This window comes from Hesperophylax consimilis, chromosome 19, assembly GCF_061612785.1.
Source record: "Hesperophylax consimilis isolate HC1 chromosome 19, BYU_Hcon_1.0, whole genome shotgun sequence".
NCBI lineage: Eukaryota > Metazoa > Arthropoda > Insecta > Trichoptera > Limnephilidae > Hesperophylax > Hesperophylax consimilis.
In genome coordinates this window covers 13,974,358-13,999,285 of record NC_142854.1, presented here as the reverse complement: position 1 = coordinate 13,999,285, position 24,928 = coordinate 13,974,358, and the positions used below count along the sequence as shown (strand labels likewise).

Here is a 24,928-nt window from a genome sequence, read left to right as displayed (position 1 = left end):
AAGATGATGTCCCGATGGAGTCCATGATTGTACGGGCAAAGCCGGGTGTATTGTCCTTCGCGGGGGGCGCGGGGCGCACCGGTTGTCACTCGCGAGATTTGTCCACTGACGGCAGATTGATGACTGACTGACTGACTGCTCGCTGCGTCGGACTTATTTATACTGTACGGCCGGTGGCAACAGTAGGTAGATGAATTGCAACTAAATCGGAACCACTCGCTCAGTCTGGGCCTTTCGGGAACTTTCAGTCGCACTGTGTTTTATGTATTTTATTTATTATTATTACACGCCCTAATGGGCTTTTACACACTACAAAGTTTAATTGTAGAGTATCACAGATGTTATAAATTCTACAAAATTAAAAAAATGAAGGTAACATAATACAACGAAAAAAGAAAAAAATATTAAATGTTACAACAAAAGCATATAATAAAATAAGCTAATTATTTTTATAAGCAATAATTAATAGCCTGAAACACTCATCCACATTGAGTCTCCTGATAAAAGATACATGACGCCAACGGGACGTTCCTTTTCTTTTATCAGGAGATTTTTCAATGTGGATGAGTGTTTCAGGCTAATAATTATTGCTTATAAAATAATTGTTACCCTTCGTGCTATGCATAAAAAAATCTTGTCTTAAACATTAGTTTACCAAAAAAAAATAATAAAATAAGATACATTAGTAAAAATGATAAGAAGTCTCACATAAATAGATATTCAAAATAAAAATAAAAATATATATATTGCGGAAATTATAGATGTCTATTTGTTTCTCGATATATAAAAGAATTGAAATAAACAATATTTATATTGATTACTTTTAAGATGAAATATATCTCCCAGATCAGAGTATTTATTTCCGAGACTGTGAAGTCTTGGAATCGGGGAATTTTGATAAGACAGTGTCCTGGTGTTGTAAAAATAAAAGGGTAGTAAATTTCGGCAAGATCTTTTGGGTATGTGGATGCTTATTAATTGGAGTAACTCAGGACAGTCAATTTTGTAATGAAGTATTTTATGTAGTACTATTAAATCTGTGTTTATTCTTCTTTCTGAAAGTTTTAATAGGGACAATTTATCTAGTAAGTAGTTATAATCAATGTTTTCTACAGGAATATGCAATTTATAGTTCATATACTTCAGGAACTTATGTTGAATCTTTTCAATGTTATCGGAATGAATATTGTAAAAGGGAGACCATAACGTAGAGTTATACTCTAGTTGGCATCTAACAAGGGTTTTGTACAACATGATAAATGTGCCTAAATTATTGAAGTCTTGGGAGTTGCAACAAGTCAACAAATCCAAGAGTCTTAAGAGCCTTATTGATAATGTTATTAATATGTAGTGGTACGCAACTACTTCACTCGAACGAAATTCTAGAAGTCTCGATTTTTCCAAACAAGCTTCTTTGATGTTCTTTTATTTATTTGTTTGTAAAATTCTACATAGCAACCAAATTGTTCCAGAAGCTTCTTCACTTTTTAAAAGCGACAGCATGAATAATCTAGTCAGTCATCAATCTGCAATCAGTTAACAAGGTGCTCAACGAGTGATAATCCGCGCACCTCACTTGCGCGAAGGACATTCTTCCCGGCTCTCATCATGGACTCCATCGGGATATCATCATAGCGCTTTGGCCCAGATCGCCGTCCCTGGCCAACGCTACATGGATTACAGCGCCCTGAATCCAGCGTCTCTGAACAGCGCTTCATCCACTCACCATGACCACCACGAGGACACGTAGCATCCTCACTGGTCTACTCAGCTCCCGCTCAACCGCCTACAAGGTCCACCGCACCTTCGGCCTTCCCGTCAGCACTGGAGTACTGATTGCCAAGATCGCCAGTGCCTGACAGTCAACGAATCCGGTCACCAGTCGCTTGACCTGCCATCACCGCCTGCATCCGAAGAATACTACATCTGTCCAACGTCATCTCATCACGGCTACCTGACTCATCAAATAAAACACTCTGACCTTCACGACACGTCTTTCATTCCGTGCCTCCTCACCAGATCCCCAAAGTGGTGACCCCGACGTGATTGTGTTACCCCGACTCACCGGTGACTCCGTCTCAAAATGGGTGATCGGTTGAGGCACCATGGAGCTGCGTGCACCAGACCATCTCCGCACAAGCGCGGATAATAGTGCCCACCATGGTTACCTTGAGTGTATCCTGAGCTTGTGTTGTGAACAGTGTTTGTAATTTATAATAATTTTGTTTTTCTAACCGTTTTATTTTTTTTTACGTGAGAGAATATACAACAACTGTACAGTGGCCCTGAACCCAAGATAAATGCAACGATACCAGCACCAACCCTTCCTACTCCCATCAACAAGCAAGATCTGACTCAACTTTTCTTTCTATCGCGGCCCTCAACCATGCCGCTGGAAGGGGAGTCCTGTAGTGGTACGCAACTACTTCATTCGAACGAAATTCTAGAAGTCTCGATTTTCCCAAACAAGCTTCTTGGATGTTCTTTTATTTATTTGTTTGGAAAATTCTACATAGCAACCAAATTGTTCCAGAAGCTTCTTCACCTTTTAAAAAGCGACAGTATGAAGAATCTAATCAGTCAGTCATCAATCCGCCATCAGTTAACAAGGTGCTCAACGAGTGATAATCCGCGCACCTTATTTGTGCGAAGAAAATTCTTCCCGGCTCTGCTCATGGACTCCATCGGGATATCATCATAGCGCTTTGGCCCAGATCGCCGTCCCTGGCCAACGCCACATGGATTACAGCGCCCTGGTTCCAGCGTCTCTGACCAGCGCTTCATCCACTCACCATGACCACCACGAGGACACGCAGCATCCTCAGTGGTCTACTCAGCTCCCTTTCAACCGCCTACAAGGTCCACCGCACCTTCAGCATTCTCGTCAGCACTGGAGTACTGATTGCCAAGATCGCCAGTGCCTGACAGTCGACGAGTCCGGTCACTAGCGCCCGGCGTCGACTCACCGAACCGCGCTTGACCTGCCATCACCGCCTGCATCCGGAGAATACTACATCTGTCCTACGTTCACTCTCATCACGGCAAACTGACTCATCAAATAAACACTCTGACCTTCACAACAACATCTTTCAATCCGTGCCTCCTCACCAGATCCCCAAAAATATGATACACTAAAGTTAGTTTGCTATCGAACAATATACCTAGGTCAATAATTTCACTGACGCAATTTAAGTTTTTATCATTTAATGTATATTGAAAAAATATTGGATTATTTATTCTGTAAAAATTAATGAACTGACATTTCTTTATGTTCAATGCAAGTTTATTGATAAAGCACCATTCAAAAAGATTTCTCAAATTAGTTTGTAATATAATGCAATCATTTATGTTATTAATCTCTTTATAAAGTTTCAAATCATCAGCAAAAAGTAATACTTTTATGTTAGTAAATATATCAACAATGTCATTTATGAATATAATAAACAAAATGGGCCCCAAATGAGAGCCTTGTGGCACTCCACTTGTGGCTCAAAAAACAAAAATAGGGGATTTTTATAGTACTGAAACAGGAATAAAAAATGGAGTACCACAGGGAACTGTGCTTGGCCCAATTCTCTTTCTAATATACATAAACGATTTATGTGATGTTATAATCCCTGGTAAAATTGTATCTTACGCTGATGATACAGTAATAATAGTGAATGGAAAATCCTGGCCTGAAACTTTTTTGAAGGCAACAAAATGTATTACATATGTCTCATCATGGCTAGAAAGTAATAGACTCTTCTTAAACTATAATAAAACATTTTACCTAACCTTTTCTAAAAATAGTAAAAATAAACCCCCTAATAACCTTAAAATTCGAATACATAACGTTAACTGTAATCAAGAAATATGCTCATCTTGCTTTGAACTCGGAAAAGTTGAAAAGATTAAATATTTAGGTATTGTTATTGATACAAAATTAAATTGGGAGTCACAAATTAATAATACCGTCTGTAAATTAAGATATCTTACATATACATTTTACAGACTAAAAGAAGTGCTCAATGTTGAAAAACTGAAAATTATTTATTTTTCTTTGGTGCAATCTTCACTCATATACGGAATAATAGGATGGGGCTGTGCGCTTAATGCACATATGAAACCTTTACAAATAATTCAAAATTATATCATCAAAGTTATGTATAGTCGGAAAAGAACATTTTCAACGGATGAGTTATACAAAGAATCTAAACTATTCTGTCTCCGTAAACTATTTATTTTGCAAACTATGAAATACATCTTTAAAAACAAAAATAAATTCGAAATAAATGAAAACAGAACCAACATTAGAAATAATAATGTATTTTATACTCCCCAAACGAACACAAAACAAATGCAAACACACTGCAGTTTCATTGGACCTCGTACTTTCAATCTTTTACCGAAAAATATTCAAGTGATAACTAAACTTCCTCAATATTTAAAAGAATTAAAATTATGGCTTTTCGACACAGCAGTTGAAACTTTTTTTATTTAATTTGTATCAATTTATGTTTCTCATAAAATATTCACCATATATTACATATATTACAATAAACACTTATAACTTCACTATACACTATTATAAACACTTTTTATACAAAACGCTTATACAAAATATAATCTTGTTTTTATTTTATATGCCCACAATTTGTTTATTTATAGGTACAATAAAATAATAACTTAAATATATTACCCACGCACAGGCTGCGCCTTAGTGGGTTCCCATTATTCTTTTTGATTTATATAATATTGTATGTAATTAATGTAAAAATTGGGAAAAATAAAGGAATTAAAAAAAAAAAAAAAAAAAAAAAAAAACAAATGTTCTGTGATGAATTCTCATGTGAAGTGCTATTTTTTGTCGGGTTGCAGTTAAATCATTATAAAACAAACTCGGTGTTTTGACACATTCGGGACTGTAGGTACCGATCGTTAATCTTCTCATCACCGATAGATATTTTCAGGAATGTTATATTTTTTAGAAAGCAAGTAAGACGGGAGATGTCAAGTGGCTAATTTTTTTTGTTAAAATGTATTAATGATAGTGACTTTAGGGTACCCATTCGAGTTAATTTTTTGTTGAGTTTTAGGCAGGGGTGTTTGACCCCGAGTAAGGATTATATTTGTCCTGTTGACAACGGTTATCAAATCAAAGATTGTGGTGAGCTGACTCAGCAAATCTAAAATTTGCTGTGTATGAACGGCATAAGAATAACAATGTATTTTCTATATGTCATTCGGAGAAATTCACTTTCATACCACAATTTCGATCAATTTTATGAGTTCGGTAAAAATCCGATAATTAAAAATTGATGACGGAAGGCGACCGATAGAGAGGGGAGAGATAGGGTTAAGGTGCATTCATTTAACGCGATTTGAGGAAAACAAATATCTTCGTTCGGCGAAACCGTACATTATCTTGTATCTAAAGTCTCACAATGTTTCGGAAAGTAGTCTGCGCAGATGAGAAAATAAAAAGGCGCGCGCGAATGTGATGACGAACTGCGTTAGTTACGAATTGGAGCACTTACCACCGACACGATTTGTGGGGTACAAATACTCACGTTTGATGAACTTAGTATGAGAGTACCTAAATGTCTCCATATCTAAAAAGTAATCTGCGCGCGTGATGAAAGACCGGTGTTGGTAGAGGTGCGTCCACAAGTTAAAAAATGTGAAATGCGAACGGAAACGTAAAGGAGCACTGAACGTTCCACGATTTGAGTGGTACAAATATGCATGTTTGACGAAATTACTATGAGAGTACCTAAATGTCTCCATATCTGACTAGTCTGCATGCGTGATAAAATACCGGTATTGGTAGAAGTGCGTCCACAAGCGAAAATGCGAAAACGAAAGCGAGCACTGAACGTTTCATGATTTGAGTGGAACAAATACGCGCGTTCGTTGAAATTAGTATGTGTGTACCTAAACGTCTCCATATCTGAAAAGAATTCTGCGCGCGTGATAAAAGACCGTAAAATATGTAAAAGTGCGAAAAATTTAAATAAAATGGGATGATGCATTGAAGCATTGGCCAGCAGGGATGATAAAATGTGACATGTGGAGGTTGCATCTTAAAAGCGAAAATGAGAGACAGAGTATCCGGTTTTGGTGGTTTCTCCGTGTAATAGAAACTACCTGGCGCTCAATTTTCCTTGTGTATCACGTCAGGAGATACACTACAACTCTGTTACCATATCTTGTTTAGTTTTTATATCATCCATTTCATTTCAGATGTACTTTGTATGTACACCAGATTTCTTGTTTTTGCTATCGACGAAGTAGGCGTTAATAGATTTAGGTAAATGAGGAGTGAATAAAGATTAGAAACGGCCTCTTTTGCAAAGTACAACTAAGGTTTAGGTTTAAGTGATCAACGTGTATTGATAAGGAGTTATGCGTATGTAAGTATAGAATTTTATTATACTTCAGACATGCCAGCAGAACTGAGGGGAGATTAAACTGAAGTGGTAGGTATGAATTCCCAACTCCTTCCCTATCCTGATTCTTTGAAAATTTTATGTTGTCATTAATAATATTGTCATTAATAATGTTGTCATTTCATGTTGTCATTTAAAATCTTGTCATTAGTTTTTGGTCACATGCTTGGGATGAAATTTGTAAACAAAAATTGAAAGGTTTATATCCTCAAGTGTCTGGAGAGGATTAGATCGCTTGGTTAAAATAAAAAGTGTTTAGGTTAGTCGAGGTGTTAGTATTCATCGTTGATTTTAATATGTTTTATTGTCAGTTTTATTGTTTTCATGTTATTTTATATTGATAGGCCAAATGTTTTGACTTGAGTTTTGTTGTGGGTTTGAAAGAGCGTGTAGCGAAAAGGATTGTCGTTGAAAATGAGATATGATGAAAAACAGAAAAAAATGATGAGGATAAGTAATGATAAGAAATGTTAAATTTAGAATATTGAATTGTTTATAATTTAAGATTTACCATGTTTAGAGTTAAGAAGGTTGTCATATGGGAAAAGGGAAATAGAAAATTATGTTTGTAGGAAACAATAATTTTCTTTTGTAACGAAGGGGGTGTTGTGACGAATCAAATTTCGTCACAAATAAATTTGAACGTTAAACTAAGTATGTCCCGCAGTGTGCGCCCAAAGACAAAGAAAGTGTTGACAGACGGGGGTTGTAAAGAAAGAAGTGAGAAGTGCGGGGTAGGGCGACAGGTCCTACGAGCTCAAGAAAGAAAGACAGTCAAGATCGAGAGGGGAGAGAGAGGAGACCGAGACAGGAGTGGTGGTGAAGTACGCGCTCCCCGCCCAGCGGTGTGATGCTGGGCGGTGGATGAAGAAGTTACAGTCAAGTCAGAGAAAGTGATTTTCAAGTGTTATCCTCCGCCCGGCGACGTAATGTTGGGCAGGAGACGAAGAAAGTGCGGTGATCAGACGCGGCCGGGAGGGCCTGAGCTGCAGAACTGCAGAGGCTGCCACCTAGGACTTCGGCCTTACTAAGGCCATCGAACAGAATCAACTCAGTGACGACAGTGTAGCTACAGTGAACAATGACAATGCGAATAGTGAAGAAGTGATCCGAACCATATGACAACTAGTTAAGTTATAGATGTAAGTAGATCTAAGTATAATTTAGATTTAGTATTAAGATTTGACAAACCTAATTAAAATCGAGACTCATAATTCATAATTAATAGATGTTCATAATTAAATTCACCTCCCTAGTCCCCACCCAAGCAACCCGAATTGGTGAGGAGGCAGAACATACGACTGAAGAGGTAAGTATAAAACAGCAATATATTTAAGTATGATTCCGAGCTAACTGCAGACAATATGTAAACGTGTTTTTGACACAATCTTTAGGACTTTCCTCGATTTTTTTCAGTTTACTCCATTTTTCTTAACTTTTCTTAGCTTTGTTGTCTTATCTTAATCGAATTAACTCTTAAAAAAATAACCTATCTTTTTTAAACTCTTCTTAGGTTTTTTTTTATCTTTTCTTAATTTTTTTTTTCTTGATTTTTTTTCGACTTTCTTTTTTGAAACTTTTCAACCTTTCTTAACTTTTCTTAATCTTTACAAACTATTCTTAAGGTTTAATCTTTTTTGTCTATTCTGGATTCTTAACTACTTACATTAATTTCTTAACTTTTCAACCTATCTTAACATTCCTTAACCTTTCTTTACTTTTCTTGATTTTTTTCACCTTATTTATTAACTTTTCTTAACCTTCTCAACTTTTCTTCTAATTTATTATTTTTTTTGAATTTTTCTTAACTTTTCTTCAATATTCTGTTTTGTTTCGCAATTGAACCATTGTGATTGGATATTATACCTGATTCTAGATGGAACGGCCCAGTGTCCGTCGCCATGCACGCGCCAGGAACCGACCTAGCTGCCACCATCGACACGATGCGGTACACGAGGGACTGCCTCCCCAACTCCAACCTGGTCAGGAAGTGGGTCACTTTCCACGCCTTCTTCCACAAGGACCATATACCTGCAGAGGTTCTGAATTATAATATATAAAACAAAGTTTTTCTGTAAGTCGGCTTATATGTGGAACGAGCTACCGGCACCTGTTTTTCCTCCTTCATATAATCCAGGCCTTTTTGAGACCCGCATTAATAAATTAGAAAGTTCGGCTTAAACTTTAAACATTTTTCCAACAGATCAGACTGGTTAAGAGAAATGGCTGCGCGGCCCTTTTCATACAAAATTTAGATTTGCTTTTGAGGTCATAATACCCAAGCAAAAAGAATATTTTTTTTTTAACCAAAGGTTTACCAAATTTACTAGTACGGAAATATGCTATTTCATTTATTTGTGTTTTAAAAAAAAATATATTGCCCTATTTTCAGAGTAATGATGAAAAATAAAATGATTCTTTGTTAAAGCGATATTTTTTTCGGTAAAAAAAATCCAACAAATTTGTTTTCCATCGTTAATCTGTCGCTTGTGATTTAAATTTACGTCCATGGAAATTTTATTTTTAAACCATCTTTTTTTATTATTTTATCATAGAGTAAACAGAGCAAAATTATTTTTTTCAATAATTATCAATAACTTTAACCATAACCAAAGTTGCCTCTAAAATCAAGAAAAATGTTGTTCTTTAATGGCCTATATTAATTATTTAAAACACAAATCATATTTTGGCCTCACGTAACTGTTCCCCTTAAATCCTCGCGAATGCATTTTGCGAAGTTTGGGGGCAGAATATGGCGCTGGGTCCACGTTCTTGGAATAGCCTAAGTAATTTAAAAATCAATGTAAATCGCCTCCGAGGTGATTGATAATGGAATATTGCGCTACATAAAGTTGACCATTTTGAAAGATGATCTCGAGATTGATTGGTATAAGATGTTGGGGACGCCCCCGAAAGACGCTGCACGATCGAGTGATTCGAATAATTTGAGTCGCGGTTCATGTCAAGATTCAGAATAACAGAGATTAGACGATTGCAAAGAAACATAAATGGATGATATAAAGTAGGCGTGTGAAGACTCTGCGCACACCCCTTTGGAGACATGGTGTAATGGTTAGTTATTCAAGTAATTGACTTTCTAGTTCTAGAGTATTTCATACTGGTAAAACAAATACTGCTCGACTATCGGAATCCTGTGCCTTTATCCCAACAATGTACGTGTAGTATACTGTCTTTGCTTCCGACTTACCGTTTTCTTTTTCAATGCGCCTTTTACAATAACCAAGATTCAAATCATCACGTTCAAGTTTGTAGACCTTACCTTCATGTTCATGGATTAACTCATCTTCAAGTATGTAGACCTCATATTCGAGTGCTTTGATTTCCACGTCATCATTTTTGTTGATTTCGTCATCTTCATGTTTGTAGATTTCATCTTCATTTTCGTTTATTTTCTCATCTTTGAGTTTGTAGATTCCATCTTTCTGTTTGTTGATTTCTCATTTTCATGTTTGTCGATCTCATCTAACTACACTGTTTGCATTTCAGATCCCTCGCATAGACGAACTACTGACCAATCAGTATAACTGCTCGCTACCGGAGCCCTACTCCGTAAACGCCAGTTCTCTGTACAGCGCCAATAATTCTCTACTGTACCCGGTGAATGTCGGGAGGAACATCGCCAGAGAAGCTGCGCTGACGCACTTCGTGTTCGCGGTGGACATCGAGCTGTACCCCAGTCCGAGCCTGGGAACTCGCTTCCTCAACATGATAGCGAGAGACCCGCCAGAAATAGCAGGAACCAATCCAAGAGTCTTTCCTCTAGCACCCTTTGAAATCGAGGAAGACCAAAAGGTCAGTAAGATGATAATACCAGACTAACGTCATCCAGTGATGTAAAAACATAAATGCCTCCGAAAATTCTGCCGATTTAACGCACAACTCTACTTTAAAAAAAAAATTTGGCCTATATTTCATCTGCAGGATAAAAATTTTAATATTAAAGCTAAATGAATTCAACAGTGCAACGAAGAAACATCCCCGTAGATAATGACCGTTCCAGGGTATTTATCAGAGAGCAACGAAGAAACATCCCCGTAGATAATGACCGTTCTAGGGTATTAAGCACAGAACAACGAAGAAACATCCCCGTAGATAATGACCGTTCCAGGGTATTGAGCACAGAACAACGAAGAAACATCCCCGTAGATAATGACCGTTCCAGGGTATTTAGCACAGAACAACGAAGAAACATCCCCGTAGATAATGACCGTTCCATAGTATTTAGCACAGAACAACGAAGAAACATCCCCGTAGATAATGACCGTTCTAGGGTATTTAGCACAGAACAACGAAGAAACATCCCCGTAGATAATGATCGTTCCAGGGTATTTAGCACAGAACAACGAAGAAACATCCCCGTAGATAATGACCGTTCTAGGGTATTTAGCACAGAACAACGAAGAAACATCCCCGTAGATAATGACCGTTCCAGGGTATTAAGCACAGAACAATGAAGAAACATCCCCGTAGATAATGACCGTTCCAGGGTATTTAGCACAGAACAACGAAGAAACATCCCCGTAGATAATGAACGTTCCAGGGTATTTAGCACAGAACAACGAAGAAACATCCCCGTAGATAATGACCGTTCCAGGGTATTTAGCACAGAACAACGAAGAAACATCCCCGTAGATAATGACCGTTCCAGGGTATTTAGCACAGAACAACGAAGAAACATCCCCGTAGATAATGAACGTTCCAGGGTATTTAGCACAGAACAACGAAGAAACATCCCCGTAGATAATAACCGTTCCAGGGTATTTAGCACAGAACAACGAAGAAACATCCCCGTAGATAATTAACGTTCCAGGTTATTTAGCACAGAACAACGAAGAAACATCCCCGTAGATAATGAAAGTTCCAGGGTATTTAGCACAGAACAACGAAGAAACATCCAAGTAGATAATGAACGTTCCAGGGTATTTAGCACAGAACAACGAAGAAACATCCCCGTAGATAATGACCGTTCCATGGTATTTAGCACAGAACAACGAAGAAACATCCCCGTAGATAATGACCGTTCCAGGGTATTTAGCACAGAGCAACGAAGAAACATCCCCGTAGATAATTACCGTTCCATGGTATTTAGCACAGAACAACGAAGAAACATCCCCGTAGATAATGACCGTTCCAGGGTATTTAGCACAGAGCAACGAAGAAACATCCCCGTAGATAATGACCGTTCGAGGGTATTTAGCACAGAGCAACGAAGAAACATCCCCGTAGATAATGACCGTTCCATGGTATTTAGCACAGAACAACGAAGAAACATCCCCGTAGATAATGACCGTTCCAGGGTATTTAGCACAGAACAACGAAGAAACATCCCCGTAGATAATGACCGTTCCAGGGTATTTAGCACAGAACAACGAAGAAACATCCCCGTAGATAATGACCGTTCCATGGTATTTAGCACAGAACAACGAAGAAACATCCCCGTAGATAATGACCGTTCCAGGGTATTTAACACAGAGCAACGAAGAAACATCCCCGTAGATAATGACCGTTCCATGGTATTTAGCACAGAACAACGAAGAAACATCCCCGTAGATAATGACCGTTCCAGGGTATTTAGCACAGAACAACGAAGAAACATCCCCGTAGATAATGAACGTTCCAGGATATTTAGCACGGTCGATCGATAAAGAAAAAAAGGTTCGTTAGTTCAAATCTGTTCGAAAATAAGCCAGAAATTTTGCATAACGAATAACACTTTTAAAAAAGATGTGTGTATTGACAGTTAACTGAAGCTTATCTGCTTCTATGGAGGCCGCGCTAAAATTTGCCTGTTTTCGGTAGGAATATTTCTTATCAATCGTTTACCGAGCTCGAAAATATTGCTAACTGTCCATAGACGACGGATTTAGTTAATATTGTATTGACATAGGGCTTGATATAGACCTCCTGATATGACCGAGTGACAAGTGAAGTAATTATAGATACTGTTTATTTTTCTGATGGTCGCATTTCCATAATACGATCATACTTTGACGGCCGGCATAGTCCAGTGGTAACGCATTGGACTGCCATTCCGAAGGTCGCGGGTTCGAACCCGGCGTGCGCAAATAAATTTTATTTGATTAATTTGTGTTACTTCACAATTTATTAATTAAAATAATATATAGTATATTTGCGGCACGTTCCAGATTGGAAGATACTACCAGTATCGCCCTGGTGTAAGACCACCATTCAGAATTGAAACGTTGCTCCAAATGGCTTTAGCCGTGTTTAGTGACTAGATCTGAATAGCCAGGTACTTTCCCACCTTCCTCTTTCCCTTCCCCACTTACCTTCAGCCTCACAACATCCCCCAATTGGGGATTCCATAGTCTCACTGGCTCCAGACGGGAGCACTTGGGACTCTTGTGAGGTATTCACTATAAAAAAAAAAAAAAAAAAAAAACACAATGCCGACGAATACATTTACTTAAACAATACACAAGTAAATATGTGACAAGATTAACATGTTCGTAAACAATAATATCACGTTATGGAGATTATTAAAAAGGACTCATTTCAAGTCGTGTACTCCTCATGACACATTATATTTATATTGTACTCTGGAACGTGCTGTAAATATACTACATATTATTTTAAAGGAGTAAATTGTGAAATAACACAAATTAATTTTGGAAATTTGAACCTGCGACCACTAGCTTTCTTGTCGACAACCTTAGCCTTTCTTCCACCACGGAGGCCATCAATCATAGAGCCGGAGTCAGAGTCTACCTTTGATCAGAGATCAATACACGCTCCAGCATCCATGCATCCATGTAATCCATTATATTATTGAGAAATCAACTGTAAAATCTTCTCGAAAATTAGAAAAACTAATAATTAAGAAACACTGATGCCAGATAGATCTACGCAGATAAAATATTCCTGTATGGTAAAGTATAAAAATCATGCTAGAAGGAAGAGGCGGTCGCAGCAGTCGCTTGCCCGCCAGAATATACATGTACAATAACTATTGCTTGCAAAAAGTGAACCGCGTTGTTGCTAGGAAATGTTATTGAATAATAACTATTGGTGGTTTTTCCAGGTGCCAGTGAACAAGGACGAGCTGCTGGGCATGCTGAACACAAATAAGGCGATTCCCTTTCACAAGTTCGTGTGTCCCCAGTGCCACGGCGTGCCCAAAGCCAAAGAATGGATGAGTCAAAATGACACTGGCCGTAAGTAATACACTTTAATATGTGGATTTGGACGGATACACTGTAATACGTCCAAATCCAGTAAAATATTGACAGTATTAACAACTCGTCGCTAAGGGCGCCTATGATATCGAGAGAGCTAGTTCATCATCTAGAAAAATAAAATCTAGTAATTTTACGTTTAGTGTAGAGTTTTTATTAATTTTAAATATAAATAACTTATATCCGTGGCTATTGGTTATATATTTACGAATGCGTCGGAATTAATTAAAACGTGAGTATCGTGCAAACCCCCGCCAAACTAGAGTCTTGTGTCGTCTTAAAGATGGCTAAATAACTTTAGGCCTAATAGGGCCTAATAAAGACTGATTCAGTTTTTTAATAATAGCAAGTGATTAGTAAAAAAAATGAACTGATAATTAGTTAAAGTACAGCCCACGGCGCGACTGTCGCATACGTACGCGATCAAGGGGCTTTTTGTGTATGTATATATATTAATTTTTTATTTATGTTTTTAATCCAGCAAGATTAAGAGGATAGTGCTATCCCAGTCTGACAACTCCAATATTACATTATACACGTACAACTATTACATTAAAGAGAAAAATAAGAACAGTAAACAATAAACAAAAAAATACACACAGGTAGGTACTTAATGATAAAATAAATTTAAAAAAAAAACATCAAATTAAATTTTATAATATAAAATTAAATGATCGTCCATCAGGGAAGTTCTCTGCATCCATCGCTCATTCAGTGGAGAGCTTAACCACTCGGAAGCAGCCACGACGAAGACGTTTGTTGATCTTCGTGTCCTGCCCTAGTGAGTGCACCCTCCCTACTGCGAACTTCGTGGAGGCACTGCAGAACCTTGGTAGTTGCATAATTTGCTTGTATTGCCTTATTGTAGCACACCCTCAGCTTGTCCCATTGAGCTACTGGTTATTGTGTCCACAATTCAGATGTATACTGAACCACCCACTGAAGTACCTACGTCTCAAATTTATTATTTTTTAACATCGTCGCTGCAGTATGGGTCAAATAGTTCACAACCAGGATTTAAAATGTGGCTAATTCCTTATTCCATTGACATCAGCTGTTGAAATATTCAAGTTGAAATATTTTATACGTGAAAAAAAAAACATTTATTTTTTAAGTGCAGTCCCTTAAGCATAGCTAATTTTTTTATGTGTATTTAGTATCCATAAACACGAGATAAATAAAAAAAAAAAATTATTGTTCAGGTTTTTTTATTATATTTTACATACACAAAAAGCCCCTTGATCGCGTACGTATGCGACAGTCGCGCCGTGGGCTGTACTTTAACTAATTATCAGTTTTTTTTTACTAATCACTTGCTATTATTTAAAATGTGAATCAGTCTTTATTAGGCCCTATTAGGCCTAAAGTTATTAAGCCATCTTTAAGAAGACACAAGACTCTAGTTTGGCGGGGATTTGCACGAGACTCACGTTTTAATTAATTCCGACGCATTCGTAAATATATAACCGCTAGCCACGGATATAAGTTATTTATATTTAAAATTAATAAAAACTCTACACTAAAAATAAAATTACTAGATTTTATTTTTCTAGATGATGAATTAGCAACTTCTCGAGGGATTCAATCAGAAAAATATGAGATTTAAGTACGAGGCGTATCCAGAAATTAAGTGTACTGAATTTTTGTAGGTTACAAATTTTTTTATCGAAACAAAAAATTACATGGTTACTGTAATACATATGTAAGCTATTTTTCGACATAGTCGCCATTCCTCTCAATGCAGGTGGTGAAGCGAGGCATCAACTTTTTGATGCCTTCCTCGAAGTAGTTTCCCGCCAACCCCTTCGTCCACTTCTCCACCTCCTCCTTTACCTACTCGTCCGTTGAAAACCTTTTTCCACACATGTACAGCTTCAAGGAGATAAAGAGATAATAATCTGAAGGTGCTAGGTCAGGGGAACGCGCAGGGTGGTTCAGGACATCCCATTTAAACGAGGCAAGCAGTTCCTTCGTGGCGTTGGCCGTGTGTGGTCTGGCATTGTCGGTCAGCAGGCTGACTCCCTTTGTCAGCATGTGCCTCTCCTCTTGTTTTGAATCGCTTTTCGCAATTTTTTTAGGGTCTCACAGTATCTTGCAGAGTTGATGGTCTCCCCTTGAGGCAGATATTCAATCAAAATTATGCCTTGACAGTCCCAAAACACGGATGCCATGATTTTCTTGGCTAAAATTGTGTCACAATTGAAGGTCTTCCGCTCCTCTGATCATCATGCACAGTTGTACGACCGTTTTTAAACTCGCGATACCACTTGTACACACTCGTACAATTCATAGCTTTATCACCATATTCAGTTTTCACCTCATTATAAACCTCAAACGGAGGTTTTCCCTTTCAAACGAGATAACGGATGACGCCGCGTATTTCGCACATGGCGGGAGATTGGATTGACATTTTTCACGAAACGTTTTGTCGCGTCGACACTTCTCAACGAACTGACCTTGAACTGGTCTCGTTGCGGAGGGGAAGAGTCAGGCTACACGGAAGTGTAGCCTACATGTCGAAAATAAAATTCATTCGGTCGTGAGAGCCTCAGTACACTTACTTTCTGGATACGCCTCGTAATACGTTTATCGAAATTAATTAAATTAAACCCGGCGGGAGGATCAATTTTTTAGGCCTGCTGGAGCCAATACGCCTGGGCTTTGCGTCCCATATTTTTGTGGACGCCGCCATTTACATCGTTAAGATTCCGACTTTATTTGATGGTATTGTGTTGTTTTCAGAGATGAACGTGTTCACGGTGGGCAAGCGCACGGACAGCTTCCGCTCTTGGGAACCCATCTTTATCTGATGGTATTGTGTTGTTTTCAGAGCTGAACGTATTCACGGTGGGCAAGCGCACGGGCAGCTTCCGCTCTTGGGAACCCATCTTTATCTGATGGTATTGTGTTGTTTTCAGAGCTGAACGTGTTCACGGTGGGCAAGCGCACGGGCAGCTTCCGCTCTTGGGAACCTTTCTTTATCGGTACGCATCAGGAGCCCATGTACGATGAAAGGTTATCCTGGCAGGGGAAGAGTGACAAGATGACCCAGGTTAAAACAAATAAATAAATAAATATATTCGTTAGATCAGGTGTGCTGGTAAGGCGTTATCGCTTTTGCAGCTCAAACGTCAAAAGAATATATACTGTTCAACCCATTCCAATAAATCATTTTGCCAACTATTCCGCCTACCGAGATGCTATGGAAATGTTTCCGCCACCACATGGTAAGAACATGACAGAATACAATCATCACTGCCATTGCTACCCGGAGACATCAAAAATCCTCCAAAAAACAACTGTTCACTTTATTTTATGTATTGTTCTTTTGTTTTACTATGTATTATGGATTACACCAGTGGCGGTTCTTCACAAGGGGACCGTGGGGACAGTCCCCACTACAGATATTCCAGAAATCTACCAAGAAAAAAAATGACAATTCCTTCAGTTCGCAAAAAATAATCAATGCATTCTTTACACGAAAGTAATTAACAGTTGCAGAAATTTCAACTAAAAATTCATTAGTGTAATTTTTAAGCTCGAAATTTGAAAAGTTTCTTCCGACGAACTAGTCGCACACTAGCCTCCTCCGTTCCTTGCAGCATACTAATTACTAATATTACTAATACCAACGCGACCGACGAGCCCGAACGAGCGGATTCGGGACTAGCGTCCAGTTATGCGCAGAACGTTCTGCGCAGTTGGGGGACAACCCCAGCGATTTATTCCGACTAAAATGATTCTTCTATTTGGACTGAATACTCTTGTATGAGATTTTAAGAATTTGCGCATGCGTATTTGAATCTTCTAACGAAATCGCAGGGGACAGACTTGAAAATCCCCTTGTGATCGTTTGTTTTAGTTCTAATTATTGAAGTAGGTCAGTTAGGTCAGTTATGCACGGGTCAGAATATGCGTTAGTCGTGTTATAATCGTTTGTGACGTTCAAGTAGAATAATAGTATTGATATCGATTGATCGGATCATTTCTTATTTCTATAGCGCCGTTCTCGTGGTAAAAGCGCTTTAAACTGAAGTATCTACGATTAACTTGTGTTATTTTTTATTAAACGTAATATTTATAAATATTTGGGTTTTTCTGGTTAGGTGCGTGACTTATCTTCTTATCTAATAATAATTTTTGTTAGAAATTATTCGAAAAAATGAATGAAGTCGACTTTTTACTGAAAAATAAATTCAGTACGTTAACATTTGACGAAAAAGTATAAGTGAAACGCCTAGGTGCTCACCAACCTAGAGACATTGTAATCGAGTTTCATGTTGTTAAAACTCGTAAAAAGTTAAATTTTAATCCAGAGTGGTTTTCTAAAAAATCTTGGTTATGTGCTAGTGTTTCGTTAAAGAAACTTTTTTGTTTTCCCTGTATACTTTTTGGTGGTGATACAGTGTGGACTCAATCTGGGTATATTGATTTAAAACATTTATCGGAAAGGTTGACAAAACACGAAAATTCATTGGAGCATATGAAAAACGCAATAACTTTACAACTTTTTGGAAAAACAAACATTATCGAAAAACTGGATAGTGCTTACCGACGACGTATTATTCGTCATAACGAGGAGGTCGAAAAAAATTGTTACGTTTTGTCAAAAATAATTTCTGTTTTAAGACTATGCGGTTCATGTGAAATCGGTATACGCGGCCAAAATGAATCCTCGGACTCGTTGAAACCGGGCATTTTCAGGTCAATTTTTGAGTTAATATGTAAAGATGATTTGACCTTAAAGAAGTATTACGAAAACTCACCGATATTCAAAGGCACGTCAAAAATTATTCAAAATGAACTCCTAGATTGTATGTACAGTGTTTACCGGGACCTTATAAAAGAAGAAGTTTCAGAAACCAAGTTTGTTTCAAGCGAAGCGGACGAAACAACGGATGTTTCGTGTAAAGCCCAACTTGTCACAATTTTAAGGTACATCACCAAAACAGGAAAAGTCACGGAAAGATTTGTGAAATATTCCAAATCGTCGGACAAATCTGCAACGGGTGTAGAAAGCGAATTGAGGAGTGTGCTTGAAGAATGCGGTGTAAAAGCTAACCAACTCGTGACTCAAACATATGACGGTGCCGTTGTTATGAAATTTCAAGATGAACTTGGATGGGATTCAGTCACTATAAATGAGACATGTGGACTCCTAAATCTCTTAGGTGACAGAACTTTTTGTAGTCATCTTTCTTTTTTTGCCCGAATTATTCCAGAAGTAGATATATTGTTTAAACAATTACAAAAAACAACGGTTGACAATATTACTGCGAACAATGCTATACTCTATTTTAAAACAATAGTTCAAGAAGTGCGGGAAAAAACTAACAAATTCGCAACTATGCATGATACCTTGCTAAGCAAGAGAAATTTCTCCCTAATAGATTTATCCCGTATCATGAAAGAGGCTTGTGACACGATACTTATAAATATTGAAGATCGATTTTCAAGTTGTGACCACCTTTCTGCAACCAAATTAATTGACGTCAATTTTTAAAGCATATTTAAAAAAGTTTCCCATTGAACATCTAAAAATAGCGGTCGAATATTACCCAATTTTAGATGAAAAAAAAATGCGATCTGAGCTTGAAATTCTTTACAGTCACACTGAATTGACCAAAAATATTAAATCAGCTACATCTCTACTGCAATCGTTACAAGAAAATAACGTCACAGACATTTTTACTGAAGTTACGAAACTTCTCCATATAATTATTACCACCCCAATGACGACTTCAGAATCTGAGAGATGTTTCTCAACATTAAAACGTGTTGGCGAAACACCATTGGAGCTGAAAGATTGAATGCACTGGCAATGCTTTCAATAGAGAATGATTTCATCAACGCCATACCAGAATTCAACAACAGTGTTATCGATCGATTCGCAAAAATGAAGAACAGAAGAATTGATTTTTGCTACAAAGTTCTTTCGGATGGAGAAACTTCATGAAGAAACTGCGAAGGTAAAAATAAATACTAGTAGTTCATATACCTAGGTAGTAGAAGAAATATTATGTCATGTAGATAGTCCCCATCCCTGATTTATCTTAGACTTTAGACCTTAGAATTAGGCACAGTAAAAAACCTATTCGTGTATATATTTATATTGGATCTCGTACTCCTATTTTCTGGCAATGAAATGTCAGTATCTAAACATAAAAAAATGACGGTCCCCACCACCGAAAATGTGCTCGAGCCGCCACTGGATTACACCAAATACCCTACACCCTGCATGTATCATCTGGAATAAATAATTATTTTTATGACCAATTATGGTTCAACGGTGAAAGAGAAGTCAGTATTTTCCTCATATCTATAAATAAACCTCTTCATTGTTTCTTTACGGAATTCCCACTCAGATGTAAAGCCACGGTAAAACTCCCCGACCCTTTGGGGACACGCTTATTGATAAATGTTTCTTAGTCCCGAAAACTTCCTCCACCCATTCAACCTTGTTTCCAACCATTTCTGCACGAAGTACCAATTATATTTCTTTTTGTTTCGAAGGATCTCCCCCTGGTTTGCGACTCATCGTGTCCACTGACGTCATGCGCAGCTAGATTTCTAAAGTCCTTATCTTCTCTCTTTCAGAGCTACATAATGTGCGTCCAGGACTACGACTTCATGATTTTGAACGATGCATTCTTGGTCCATCGACCAGGCATCAAGCACTACAAATCGGACAAGAAAAGAGACGGGATAGTTGCCAACACAAACTACTTGCTTCACAATGTCATAGCCAAGGAGTTCAATACGGTATACGGTACCAGGGAGGGGTGTAATGTGTAATGAACGAGGCAATTCTTGGTCTCTGAAGGTGTTGGAGGTGATCTTCTGTACATCAGACGAAGTAGAAATAAAACGACAGTGCTCTTGTATTCATGAAAGACTAATCGTATAGAAGCATTGAAAAAATATGGTAAAAAAAACTGGATTACACGATACTTAATTGCTTTAATATATTAGACCTGAAATTTAAGAAAAAATAAACGAATGTTAAACCAAATATAATGTTGAAGACTTGACTCGCTGAAAGAAATACTTATTACCGATAACACGAATAATCGCATATAGTATATATGTTTATAGTTCCTATATTATGTTACATCTCTATTCATAGTTTTTATTGTCGTTAGATATTATCACTAGTGACCACTGTTACCACAGGTTGATATTTAAATGTTTCTTTATTTGTTATTTCTGTTTCTAATATCATTATTTGATAATATGCATGTATGTATATGTCTAATAATAAGTTTTTCAAAGTTAAAATCACCCATAGAACATTTGTCTTTTGTTATTTCTTTCTTTTTATAATATACTAGCTGAAGTCCCCGGGGTTATCCAGGCTTTAGTTTTTTAACTCTGATGTAGACAGTGACCTTCCTCTTGTTTTGTCAAGGTCAAGTGTGCAAAATATCATCAGTCTTGATATAAAACTGTGGATATGTATTCAAATCAAATCCACCCCACCAGCTCGTTGTCCAACAGCCGCCAAAGACACTGATCTTTACATAAAGAGACTTGTGGGTTCCCCGCAATGCTTTGCTGTTGCCAATGTATTTCTCGGGCGCCTCTAACTTCTTCCACCATTCACTACTGTATACTACAATGTTACTGTTAAAAAACTACATTACATCCACTTTAGTTCGACTCAGTATCTCATTACGGTGCAGAGATGTTGCATTACGTATTCACCGGGCATCCCCAACTTCTACCATTTAAACATCTCTAAAAACTCCTGGCAGTAATAGCAGCAAACTTTTTAATTTTCACCGATATCGGTCGACTACTTTCAATCATTTCATAATCAGGGTGATTTTTTATATATTGAGATGTTCCTGAACGTTCCAGACTATTCCCGAACTTCCCAGAATGTTCCGGGATGTTCTGGATTGTTGTGGAATGCTCTCGAATACTCTCGAATGTTATGGACTGTTCTACAAATTTCTAGAGGGTGAAACTTCTAGCCCTTATATCTTCAAAAGCACGCCCTTTAGGTAAAAACGGGAACCTTCTTTATGGATGGGGGATATAGGGCTACCAAACCACATTACTCCCTCGTCTCGGAGTTTTAGCCGCACACACATTGTACACTAACTTTTATAATTTATTAAATGATAATTTTCATTTTTAAAGAAATAAATACAGAATTCTGTTTGTATATAACTTATTCTTATTTATTTAGTTATTTGTACTATATCGAAATTATACAATTAAACTTAATTTTTTTTTTCACATTCCTGAAATTTTATAATATTGGGTGCAGCAAAAAAGACAGTGCAGTTTTGAAGGGCCGCTACATCCCGTATGGTGGAGGTAGGAACCTGGGAGGTAGCTCATTGTGTGGGGAGGGTCGTTCCGTTTTCAGTCGTTACCGTGGTTTGATCCGGGCAACACCGGGGCTTCGCCGTCCGCGCGTTATTTGAAAGAGGCTGTTCTTTCGTCGCCACCCAGCTGCTTTCCGGCTGCAATTTGCAACTTCATAGTAAGGCTACTTGAAGGAAAATATTTTTAAACATCGACCCCACACCTTGGAATAACTCATGGATAGAATTCTGAAAATCGCCTTCATCAATGTATCGCTGCTAGGAGCCATCATCTTTCTGATGTCATCTTAGGACCTGTTAGATAAAACAGCACGATGTACCGAATAAAATAAAATAAACCACAATTTAGTATTTTAATAGCCCTTCAAAACTGCAGTCTGTTTTGCCGCGACCTGTAATCTAACACAGATATTTATCTACGTAAAACATGGATTATTGCAAATAAAATTAATGGGTGCTATTTTGTTGAATTATGATGGGATTATTATTTTTTATTTTTGTGTATTACAGACTGTATATGTACAGACTGTCCATTTACAATACACATGTAACATTAACTACATATAGATGACAAGTTATAAATAGTCATTTTTGGCATTGACATGCCTCTTGAATTATTCAAGGCTACTATTAAAAATATCGATAGTCTTGGAGGCGTTGTTTAACAGCGCCATCCCTCATGTCATGCTATGCCGAGCCAGTACGTCTGTTCTGCAACGTGGGATACATAGCAGATCATGGTGCCGTCCCTGTCTGTAGTTGTTTGGTATGAACACCTTATAGCCAGTAGCGTAGCTAGGTAACCAAGGGCCCTGGGGCAAAAATTAAAAAATGGGGCCCCACTGCTATGTAAACTGATTAAGTTTTATCAAATAAAAATATGAAATATACAAACACTTTAAAAATGCCAAGCTACTTAGGCTCTTTTTTGTGCACTGCAGACTGCACGGCAGGTAATAAAAATATTAAACAGTAACAACATAAATTACAATTAATACTTGGTGTAGGTTTGGCTAATAAAACAAAATAGAGAAGATTCAAGGGTTTATTATATAAAGGTCGGGCCTACCAACTGACTAAATAACAATTATATTTGCAATTTTTTCCTAGCTTTAGTTTTCGCAAAAGTATCAATGACTTCGTTTGAATCCAGGCTTGATGCGGTTTTGTTTTCAATTGCTATTAGCGATAAATGTGTTTGGCCCATCTTATTTCTTAAATAATTTTTTATTATTTTTTATTTGCTAAATGACCTTTCAGCTTCTGCAGAAGTGACAGGAATTGTAAAGAATAATAACATTGCTGTAAATACTTCCGTTAGGTCGCATTCTAGCACTCCATATTTACTCATTATTTCATTTCATAATTGGTGAACAGTCCATGCTTGAGTTAGTTGAGGTAAAACTAGATGGTAAATATTAATAAATTGAAGTGAAAAACTAGGGCCTATTATATCTGAATATGAATTCGTCACACTTTTGTAATAAAGTTGCTTCATCAACATGTAATAAAAATGTTAGTGTTAGAAAATCGAATATATGACAGACTGCACTCATACCAATAAAACGTGTATCTAATTGAGATATTACTCTGTCTAGTACATTATTGAAAATCTCAATTTTAAATATTTTTTCTCGGTTTAGAAATCGGTGATCAGCAGCTAATTCATCAAAATGTTTTTTAACTTTTCTTTGCCTTTTTTCTTGAAAATGGGTATCAATACCACATTTTCTTGCAGTCTCACTGGCTTTGCACTTGAATAATTCGAAATCATTTCTATAAATTTGCAACTTTGCTTTGGTCTCTGCTAAAACTTTACTCGCCTCGCCCAAATTGATGTCGCATTTTTGTAAAGTTTTGGATGCATAATTGATGTCGTTCAATACACTGTGCATGAATTCGCAAAGCAACACGAACTCGAAATTTAGCATTTTTGTTTTAATACTCTCTGCTTCACTACGCTCATCTTTATTAGGACTCTTTACAACTATTTCTGATAATGCTTTGATAATATCAAAATAACGAAGTTTTATTGCAGATATCGTATTGACCCTACTGGACCATCTAGTCGAATTGAGTTTTTTTAGAGTGGTGTCCGATTCGCCAGTGAATTTTGACAGTAGATCCCAACGTTTGATGCTGTTTCCGAAAAAGTTATACAAATCTTGCAACGTTGCGAAAAAAATCTGTATTTCCACACAACTGCCAACGGCATAATTTATCACCAAATTTAAATAATGAGTGGCACGTACTCTGCGTTAGGCTGGATATCCTTAATATGTTTTGTACACCACTAAACACACCACTCATCACACTGGCTCCATCATAGCCTAGAAACACTTCTTTTACTTCTATATCAATTGGCTGTCCATTTTCCGATCTGGTTATTACTGCATACCTCACAACAATGCTTAGCTGATCTACCTTCGATATGTCCTGTGTCGTATCCATTATGCAAAAAACGGTGACGCTCTAATTTGTTCTAGTAGATGGGTTTCGAGTTTGGTCCCCAAGCTCTCAATCATTTCATTTTGAATTGTTGCACATAACATAAAAAAACACAATTTCAAAAAAGTCAAGTCAAGTTAAACAGTTAATAAACAAAATAAAACAATAAAAAAACTTAGAAATAATTATTATTATCTATGGGCATATCCAAAACTTGGGGCAAAATGTGATCATATCGGGCGACAAGCTCTACAAAGGACAGAAAATTTCCATGGTATCCTTTCTGACTTAAGTCTTCTTGATATCCTCTCAAAGCCAAAGAACTCTTTACTAGGGTAAGTATGATTTCGCATAACCTTTGAAAAACAAATGATGCTTCTTTGCGAATTTCATTTTCAAGTTCCTTGTCGATAGTATTATTATCGTTTTTTTTCCAAAATTCATACACAGCACATGCTTCCGAATGGCCACTCGAACAACTGTGTTGTTTAATTCT

General features: G+C 37.3%; 1 protein-coding gene across 3 annotated transcripts in view; it reads left to right on the top strand.

Moving 5' to 3' along the window:
• The window catches only part of LOC149414856 (beta-1,4-glucuronyltransferase 1-like), a 32,714-nt gene extending 10,885 nt beyond the window's left edge, over positions 1–21,829 (top strand). For all 3 annotated transcript variants that reach the window (XM_089643238.1, XM_089643236.1, XM_089643237.1), the window contains 5 exons: positions 8,308–8,470; positions 9,939–10,244; positions 13,495–13,627; positions 16,567–16,700; positions 20,246–21,829. In XM_089643238.1, the coding sequence (XP_089499364.1) occupies positions 8,333–8,470; positions 9,939–10,244; positions 13,495–13,627; positions 16,567–16,700; positions 20,246–20,443 (909 nt within the window). In that variant the 5' untranslated portion in view covers positions 8,308–8,332 and the 3' untranslated portion in view covers positions 20,444–21,829. The remainder of the gene's footprint in view (positions 1–8,307; positions 8,471–9,938; positions 10,245–13,494; positions 13,628–16,566; positions 16,701–20,245) is intronic.
• Positions 21,830–24,928: the final 3,099 nt, after the last annotated feature.